Raw genomic sequence first — 9,937 nt, forward strand, 5'->3', positions numbered from 1 at the left:
TTCTGAATCTATCAGTTACACTGAACTCTTCAGAGGAGTCTTCAACCATTCTTTTCCCTCCGAGAGCTTCTTTGACCAAATAAAAGTGTCCGAGAGCTCCTCATGTTTTGTGACATAGCTGAGCTCCACCCAAACCAGTTGAATAAGCTTATTTTATGTGAACAATAACAAACATACCCCGTGTGAAACTGGAGGGCTTTAAATTTGAAGAGTCGCGACATTCAGCCGAGTAGCTCCGCCCTTCTGTTGCTGACCAGCCGAAAATATTTATTTATTTTATTTACCTAATTTATGAGCAGCTGTTTGTTTCCATCTGTGTGAGAGTCTCTGCTGCGTTTCTGTCCTCTGGTCTCTGTGTGTCTCACTGTGGGCGGAGCCTCAACCTCTGCCGCACTGACAACAGGTCGATTGATAGCGTCGCTCTCTTGACAGATTAAAAAATATATAAATTATAAAAAAAAATGCTGTTGCCAAATAAAGAAAAGTAGGTTTAATTATGGGAAACAAAGATTAACGTTCGAACTTTCTGCGATCTACTCAGAACCGGGTGACGGGCTACTAGTAGAGAAATGACGATGAAAAATAATCTTGCAACTAACGAATGTTTTTATCATCTAATGTGCAGATTTACTGTTTAGTCGATACAATGTCAAAAAAAAAAAAAAAAAGCCCACTTCAGTTTGCTTTGAGTCCAAAGTGACGTTATCAAAATGTCTCGTTTTGTCCAAAAGCACAAAATGTTCAGTTTATGGTGATAAAAAAAACTAAATAAAAAAACTAAAATCCTCTGATCGGAGAAGCTGAAACCAGAATCACAGTTTTTCCTGTATTTGTCTTCAGAAAATGGTCTCAGGAATCAATCGATTGAAGAAAACAGTCGACAAACTGTTTCAGCTCCGGTTGATAAAACCTTCGACGTGTCTCCGGTTTGACCTTCGACGTGTCTCCGGTTTGACCTTCGTGAGCGGCGACAGTCTCGCTGCTGTCGAATTGACCGCTTGACGTCACAACGCGACCGAAGGACACGGCGGTCCGTCACCCGTGGAGAACAGCTGGCTTCAGGACCCCGATCGGTCAGCGGGGGAGGGGGGAGGGAGGGAGGGGATGTCCAAAAACATCCAGCCTTTCATCTCAGAGGAGGGACTTCACCAGCGCCACCATGTGGTCGACGCCGCACGCTACGTCCAACACTTGACCCTGCACGGTCACCTGATTGGGGGGGGGGGGGGGACACACACACAAAGAGGAGCAGCTCAGAGGAGAATCATGAACATCATGAACATCAGCGAGTGTTTATTCCGATCACAGAACGAAGAAGCGGGAGAGAAAGACATCATAACAGATTTACTCTTTTCATTAATAGTGAACCAGAGTCGTCTTACTCGCCACGGGAAGTACTGGTCGTCTTTCGTCCCGATGCCCAAACAGCCTCGGATATTCTTCCCCCAGACGAAGAGCTCGCCTCGATCTGCAACGCGACCACCACAAACATCAGCACGATGCAAAAGCCGTTCGGTGTCCTTTTCTTCGCTATAACGTCATGAAAAAACTGTTTATACGGTTGGATTTAAGCAATAAAATGGAAATATAAGGAGAGTTTCAGATGTTGTTGTTTTTTTTGACCACTGATGTTTCGGGGAATGAGTCACTGCTCAGTTTGTTTTCAACGTTCCTGCTGTTCTGTGACATCAGAGGAGCAAAGAAACAATCGATGAGGAAGAAGACAGCAAGCTGTTGGAAAATATTCAACAAATTAAGGGAATGCATTCAAGGATACACACGGTCATATTTCTTCTTACTCCAACTAATGAATCCTCCGACTGACTTCAGCTCAATCAGAGTATAGAAATATAACCTTTTACATTTTCTGCACTGATTTGAGCGCGTTACTACGCTCGTAGGCTCAAACAGAAATGTGCACGACTCAGTGCTGTTCACCGTTCACGCGCAACGGGAGCAGTCTCCGATTTTATTGTGGTCCAACCTCGTATTCGATTTTATTGATTCAATTTCATGTTTGTGTGTGAAAAGAATCATTTCCACAACCCAGGAAACAATCAATATTTTTTGTAAAATGACAATTTGAGGCAGCATACGGTAAAAAAAAACAAAACACCAAAAAAAACCCAACCAGAAACGCTCTCTCACCTGTCACCGCGGCGAAGTGGTTGAGGCCGCACCTGATCCGGCTCACGGCCACCGAGGGGCTGAACTCGGAGCGTCCGAACAGCGTGGAGGGAATCATCTCCGGGGTCGAGGACTCGGACAGCTTCGGGCCTTTTCCCAGAATGCCGAAGCCCCAAACAAATACCTCTCCTTTTTCTGGAAAGATTCAGACACGCACACGTTGTAGGTCGACTCAAGACTGAGAGATGGGATGTGGGGATTCGATATAAAAATTTTTTTTTAAAAAGTCCTCTAAAGGACTTCGCAGACATTGTTTGGGGGGAGTTAACCAAACCTCTGACAGAAAGAAAACACCTCACCAACAAATCCGGAGGAGTAAAAGCTCCGTTTCCTCATCCAACGCAAAGACAGTTGGTGACTGGAAAACTGTAAACGAACCAACAGGCCGGAGCTGCCAAAATGTGGCGTGCGATGCCACCTAGAGGCTGAGGACGGAGTCGCTGCTCTGAGCTCCAACTGGAGACTTTGAGGCTTAAAATGTCGAATAAACCATCAGGTTTAAAAAAAATAAAATAAAAACGCACAAAACCGTGTCGGGCGAACGTTCCCGTCCACGTGAAACCGTTTCTCGGTGCGTTCGCGTGAACTGACCGTTGAGGACGGCCACCTGCGTTCCTCCACACGCCGCCTGAACCACCTTCCCGCAGCCTCTCAGAGGAAGACGACGAGGAGAGTTGATCTGAAGGATGAAGAACAAAAAAGAAAAAGATGACACATTCACCCTGTGCAGCATAATAATACACTCTAATGAATGTTTCATGTATTTCATTATATAAATATACGTATTTCATCACCTCCTATTGCAACTAGTCTTTACTTCTGATATGTTAGTGATGGCATGACTCTGCTATAGTAATATTTTCATTGTTTTCGGGTCCAGTTATGTCACTTCAGACACTTTTTCCATTAACAATTTTCTGACCGTCGGTTTATTCGTACAGCACATTAACACTGAACATGAGTGCTGCACGACAAGGAACACAAGCAAAACCATCCAAAATCAAGTCATTAAAACAAATTAGGCCCAAAAAAAAAAAAATACAAATTAAGAGACATTCAAAACCAAAACATTTGAAGTGGCAAATGGACAAATTCTTTAGTGGTCTTTAGTGATCAGGCGGCTTTATGTCGACGATTTGTGGGCGTTACAATTAAAAATGTGCAGGTGAGAGCCAGACGAACAAAAGTTTGTGACTTTCAGAATAAGAGTACAACAGTGTGCCCGAATGACGTTCCATCACACCTCGTGCACCGACGAGCGTCTGCTGTGAACCGAGCAGCTTTTCTGACAGGTGAGCGACAGGTGGAAATAATAACCCAGCACAGCCGCCGAGCAGCGACACGCGAGAGGTCAGAACCTCCTCTCGGGTCTCCTCACCTGCGTTGTCTCGGTGACCGACGCCAGCTGCAGGTACTCGGAGTTTCCCCACCCGTACAGCCGTCCGTCTCTGGAGACGGCCAGGCTGCAGTCTCCGTACGTGCTGATCTGCTGCACCTCCACGCCGGCCAGCTCTCCTCCCACCTCCACCGGGCTGCAGCTGATGTTGTGGTGACCCAGACCTGGAAAATAATCAGCAAACTGTGATCAATTCAATGTTCCAAAATCTCTACTAGCAACCTTCAAAATCAAAATAAAAGATATTTATGAATGACTGCAGCACAGAGATGTTGGATTCATCAGTCATGGTGAATTAGCTGAAGAAGGGTAGTTTTAACCTCCAATCTGCACATTATTTTAACATTTTAATTTGCATTAATCTAGGTTTAAAACAATAAGAATAAAGTTGGCATTTACTTTTTTTGCAGTCACTTTCTCTGCAAAATTTTAAACTTATTTTCTCAGAGAATAACTGCTGGTTGTAATACAATAATAATAATAATAATAATAATAATAATAATAATAATAATGCAATGAAATGAGTCTCTCATCAAATGCATTGAAGAAAAAAAGTGCCCTAAAAACAGAGCCGGTGTTTGTGTTCAACTTGTGGTAGAAAACAGATTTTATTATTTGACCAAATATATATATATATATATATATATATAAATTAAAGTATCCTTTCTGTTGTGAGTTGTACTGACCCGTCTGTCCGTCAGCGCCCCATCCGCAGGCGAACACTTTCCCCGCCTCGGTGAGGAAGAGGCTGTGGTCCTGCCCACACGCCACCTGGATGAAAAAAACAAAGAGGCATCAAGTCCAATATGAATGGTGTTAAAATACTCTGAATGTAAAACACCACGCAGATTTAAATATGAAATCAAATCGTCAGGGAAGATTCAACTAACGAACAGGATGAATGTGGGCGAAAATTAGGCGTTTTCTGAATGGACTTCTGACAGGAGACGAGCAGCGTAGCAACACAGCCAACCGGCAGTTTAATGTGTGTATGATACTGCGCAGGTGTTACTGGACTCAAACTAAACTGCATCCGGACACGATGTCGGTGTGACGGCGCCCGGAGGTTCTGGTCCAGAACCATCCGTCTTCGCTGCTCACCTGCACGACCCGGCTGTCGAAGCCGTCCATCTTGTGAATGACGTGGCTGCCACTGTTGGAACATGAGAGAGAGGAATAAACGATCCGTTAACCGAAGGAAGACGGCGGTGGCGTCTCCGAGCGACCTTTAACCTCCCGAAGTGAACAGCCCCGGAAGTTAAAGATACCTTTCAACAGGTAGGACTCAGGTGTGTTGAAATAATATTTCCATATTTCTGTACGGAGGCACGAGGACTCACCTGTAGACTTCGTCTTCGACTAACCGTCGTCCACACTGGCCGTACGCGTTGTTGCCCAAACTGAAAACTACGAAACAGAGAGGGAGGAAGGTGTGAAGGCCTCAGCAGGATGCTTCATATCTGGTTTTATTCATGAATTCAGCTGATTTCAGTTCTTGTGGAAAGATTTCAGTGAAATTTCCATCACCAAAAAACAGGATTTTAATAGATTAATAGATAGGAGACTAGATTTCTTTACATTTAGCACAATTAATAAGGTAAGATCTTGAATATGAACACTGAACAGTAATTGAATAAAAGAATGTAAAATTGTCTTTAAAAAGAGGGACATGCAAGCTGCTTCTTTGTCTGTAGTCAAACTTTACATCATTTTATAGCAATTAACTTCTTTGAAATTCAATCAAATGACTACAAACAATAACAAAATAACCCCAAAATGACAAAGAGACACAAGAAAGAGACAAAACCACAAACAAAGAGGCACAAGCAGAGCACAAAGAGCAGCAAAATGAACACAAGATACTAAACGACTACAAAAAAGACAGAATATGTCCAGAAAAGAGTTTCAAACGGCTTAAAAGAAATGCAAAATGGCCACAGAAGGGACACAAAAGGACCATAATGAGATGCAAAATGACTACAAAAAGACCAAAAAATCCCGGAAAGAGTTGCAAAGAGACGGAAAAGGGCTCAAAAGAAATGCAAAATGGCCACAAATAGATGCAAAATGACAAGAAAAAGACAGAAATTGTCCAGAAAAACAGTTTAGAGCGATAAAACTGCTGAAAAATGACCGTGAGATGTAAACAAATGTAAAAAGGTTGAAAAAGGACCAAAAAGAGTTGCAAACAAACACTAAACTGAAGCTAAACAACCACAAAGAGACTCAACACATCTGCTCACGAAGGAATAATATTCCTTCCATAAATTTTACAACAATTAAAACTTTATTTAACATGAAATGTTTATTAGCTTTACTCCTTATTAACACTTGTTGCAGAAAATAAGAAGAAAAGCTTTAGTTTAAAAGGGAAAAGTTGATAAATGACTACAATAAGAGCCGCTGTGCGACACACGTGAACAAGGTGTGTAATACTTCAGCCACACAGGTGATACTCGCGTCATAAAGATATAAAACACACCGAGCTGAATCCGTTAAACAACGTGGCCGAGTGTTACATGGTTACATCATTCTGTTGTCGCGCCAAACATCCTGTAATTAACTGTCTTAACAGCAAAGTGCCCAAAAAACCCACAAAAAAACCCTCAAACACACTTTTCAATTTGGCAAATAAACAAAAACATTTATACAACAAAGAACCAGAAAGCGTTCTGCAGATGAAACGTTTCGGTAAAACGAGGCGGCTCGTTCAGCGTGTCAATTCCCAGAATGCACCGGGAGACTCTTAATGGGCTTTTTGGACGAGACTTAACAGGCGCCTGATGGGGAGGATGAAGTGACAGGTGGCTGGAAACAACACAATACCAGGTGTTATGTGGACACGGGGGGGGGGGGGGGGGGGGCCATGCACCGCAGCTCAGTGTGTGTGTGTGTGTGTGTGTGTGTGTGTGTGTGTGTGTGTGTGTGTGTGTCTCGTACCTCCCTCTCGGTCGGTGAGGACCAGCGAGTGAGCTCGGCCACACGCCACCTGAAGCACTCTGGTCTGCAGCGGCTCGGTGAGAGGCAGCGCCACCGGGGACGGCTCCAGCACGTAGTCGTAGCTCCGATCTGCACACACGGACGCCGGGAGAGGGAGAGAGAGGGAGAGAGAGAGGTGACGGAGGTGAGACGGGCTGCACGGGAAAAAAAATACTCGCTATTTAAAAAGAGTTGACAGCAGCAGTATTTCTGAGTCTGTACAAACAAGTCTTACGGCGGCTGTGTTGGGTGCGCTGGAAGCCCAGCTGGGAGTCCTTGTTCAGGCCCATCCCCCAGAGTTTGGACGCGTCTTTGGTCGAGGACGCGATGAGAGTGAAGCCGTAACCGCAAGCGGCGGAAGAGATCTGAGGCGAGAGGGGCAGCAGACAAGACCGTTCATACAAAACCATCCGAACATGTCTCCACGCTGTTGTACTCGTAGTCTTCGGTGCTCAAATCTAAATTATCTTCACAGAAGATGCATCAAATGTTTTGCACGTGAGGGTTGTGCAGCCATGAGAAGACGGGTAATAAAATACTAGTCCTGTAATTAATCTCACTGTTCCAGATTGCAAGTTGCAAATAGTAAGTAAACAAAACAAAAAAATATGTGATCATGTGACAAACATCACCTCTAAAGTATCATTAAAATCATTCATGATAGTATTTTATAGTCCGTCTTAAATTTGGTCAAAAGCAGCCTCGTATATATAGCCGGACCACGTGTGAACCGCTGGAGGGCTTTTAATTTGAAATTCTGGCTTTTAATTTGAAACAATACAGGAAGAAGTGGTAGTTAGCCAACCAACGGTGTAACTTCTTCACTCAGTCAGTGACCGATATTTGTGTTTAAAAGGGATAAGTCGTCATCTTTACTCGCACGTATCTATTTTTAGGTGCATATTCAATAGAAACACTGTAAAGGCCTGGAGGATTAAAAAGGTAAATAATATTGGGGGGAAAAATGTCAAATAAAGACAACAAACAGGATTAAACTCTCGATTTAATTCACCCACCGTCCTTGAAGATATAATTTATGCCAGCTCTCACAATAATCGCATTTAAACTGTGTATTTCTTAATAGTCCCAGAGGCAGTAACGCTTGTAAAAATCTTAAATTTTGATTGAATTATATTATAAAATAAATAAATAAATACAGCCACGACCCACTGCTATGAAGATGCAGCGGTGTACCTGACTTCGTTCAAAATACATCATTAGACTGATACTTTTATGAAATGACAGCGAACTGTAATGAATGTCAGCAGGAGTCAAACCCCTCGAGGCTGCAGGTGAAGCTGCTGAATCTCGTACCTGCTCCGCCGTCTCCAGGCGGTAAGGCGTGAGCTGGTATTTGCGGGGCTTTTTCCTGCCGCTGTCCGGCACCACGAAGCTGGGGATACCCAGCGCCCCGGTGAAGCTGAAGCCCCACACGAACACCTTGTGGGTCGGCTTCTTGTGCTGCCCGACGTACTGGAAAACCGGACCGCCGCCGTCGCTCCTCTCCTGAGGTCTGGAGGCTTTGCTGAGCGTGGCATAACCGCAGACTCGGAGGACATTGCTCACGTGTCGAGTGTGAAGGCGCACACACAGAGAGGCCATCCTGTAAGGTCAGAAAGACGATGGGACAAGGAATGAACTGGAGGTGTTACTTTCCTATTTACATCATACGTTATCAATTAAAATACACCATAACTGCTACTCATTTCTAATCCAAGCATTATCATAACTGCTCTTTGCATCAGAGTTAAACATTGTGCAGAGAAAGACAAATTCTAGCAAATATTTATAAATACAATTGCAGAAATAACTGATCGTGTACTGTATAATACAACAGTCAACTGTCCATGAGTGAATTCATTATTAACATATTTGATAAATGAACATATCCTTTAAAAACGTCTGAACCAATGAAGCCGTCCAGTGCACACTGGAAAATATACATTAACAACGCCAAACCTGATTCACCGAATCTATCAAATTAACTTAAATTTGGTTTGATGAGGCTGAATATTTAATATTAGGAGACTACAAAGATTTTAAGAATGGTCAGAGTCTGCTGGTAAATTCGGCATGCAGCTGATCTACAAAAGGTTTTATTAAATGTAATTTACACCGTAATTTAACAACTCAACATTAGCTAACGCAGCTTGAAAACGATTTATGGACTACTGAATGGACGACACCGGCAATTTGGAAATTACCCTAAAATTACGAGATGTTTGGTCTACTGGATCAATGCCGAATTGAAGAACGGGTCATAATCAGCGGTTTTAAGCAATTCAATATGCTTTCATACATATTTACGTCCGTCAGTCCCGTGACGAGCATTAAATTGTCAGTAATACGAAGGGAGTGTCACCTCGTGCTCTCTGCCGGGCAGCCACTGAGCTCAGGTCAACTTACCTTCGCTTCCGGTTACGCAGGCGTTTTAAAGTGAGTTTCACGGGCAGAAAAACAAACTTGTGCCGCAATGAAACGGATGTAAACCAACTAAAATGACAAGAAGATATTTCAACGTCATTATCGCGTGTTTATTTATCACCAGTTGACCGAACCCAGGAAGGGGGGAATATTTGTATCCGTTAATCTTAGTCATAGTTAAACGGATGGCGCCCCCTGCTGTACTGGAGTGTGTAGCACAATCACTTTCGATGCCAGGCGTTCTTCATGGGTGGGTTACTGACCGGATCTCCCGGGCACAGACCCAAATATGGACCCAAAAGGTCAGTGGCCGCTGAACCAGAGCCTCTGTTAGAAGTGACTGTTATGATTTCTTTTTCCAAATTCTATCAAATGACCACAAACAATAACAAATAGCCCCAACATAACTAAGAAAGAGACAAAAACACAACCAAGAGGCACGAGCAGACCACAAAGAGCTGCAAAAAGGAACACAACAAGATACAAAACGACTACAAAAAAGACAGAATATGTCCAGAAACAGTGTCAAACAGACCACAAGGAATGCAAACGGCTTAAAAGAAATGCAAAATGGCCAAGAAAGGATACAAAAGGAACATAATGAAATGCAAAATGAGTACAAAAAGACAGAAAATGTCCAGAAAGAGTTGCAAAGACACAGAAAAGGGCTCAAAAGAAATGCAAAATGACCACAAATAGATGCAAAATGACAAGAAAAATACAGAAAATGTCTGGAAATAGATGCAAACAGACAGCAAAAAGACAGAAAGTGCTGACTGAAAACTGTTAAGAGGGATAAAACAGTTGCAAAAACGACCAGAGATGCCAAAAAAAAAAAATTGTAAAGGTTGAAAAATGACCAAAAGAGTTGCAAACAAACACTAAAATGAAGCAAAACCACTGCAAAGAGACTCAAAAGAGAGACACAACACATCTGCTTAGTTTGCAGTA

At 43.0% G+C, this 9,937-nt stretch overlaps 1 protein-coding gene across 2 annotated transcripts; it reads right to left on the reverse strand.

The window, feature by feature from the left end:
• Positions 1 to 475: 475 nt before the first annotated feature.
• On the reverse strand, positions 476 to 9,110 carry rcc1l (RCC1 like). 2 transcript variants are annotated; one of them, XM_069723965.1, is made up of 12 exons: positions 8,969 to 9,110; positions 7,877 to 8,165; positions 6,798 to 6,927; positions 6,524 to 6,652; positions 4,924 to 4,990; positions 4,685 to 4,736; positions 4,270 to 4,354; positions 3,566 to 3,747; positions 2,779 to 2,866; positions 2,149 to 2,322; positions 1,383 to 1,468; positions 476 to 1,209 (listed from the first exon to the last, which is right to left on the reverse strand). In XM_069723965.1, exons 2-12 carry the CDS (start codon positions 8,162 to 8,164, stop codon positions 1,132 to 1,134), a joined length of 1,359 nt encoding a protein of 452 aa, XP_069580066.1. In that variant the 5' UTR covers position 8,165; positions 8,969 to 9,110; the 3' UTR covers positions 476 to 1,131. The 2 variants fall into 2 exon arrangements, with proteins under 2 accessions (XP_069580066.1, XP_069580067.1); XM_069723966.1 differs by having other exon boundaries at positions 1,383 to 1,530.
• Between the last annotated feature and the right edge of the window lie 827 nt (positions 9,111 to 9,937).

This window comes from Brachyistius frenatus, unplaced genomic scaffold (genome assembly GCF_029030835.1).
Source record: "Brachyistius frenatus isolate BFR_SWC_R1_liver_20210118 unplaced genomic scaffold, ASM2903083v1 Contig_354, whole genome shotgun sequence".
Classification (NCBI taxonomy): Eukaryota; Metazoa; Chordata; class Actinopteri; family Embiotocidae; genus Brachyistius; species Brachyistius frenatus.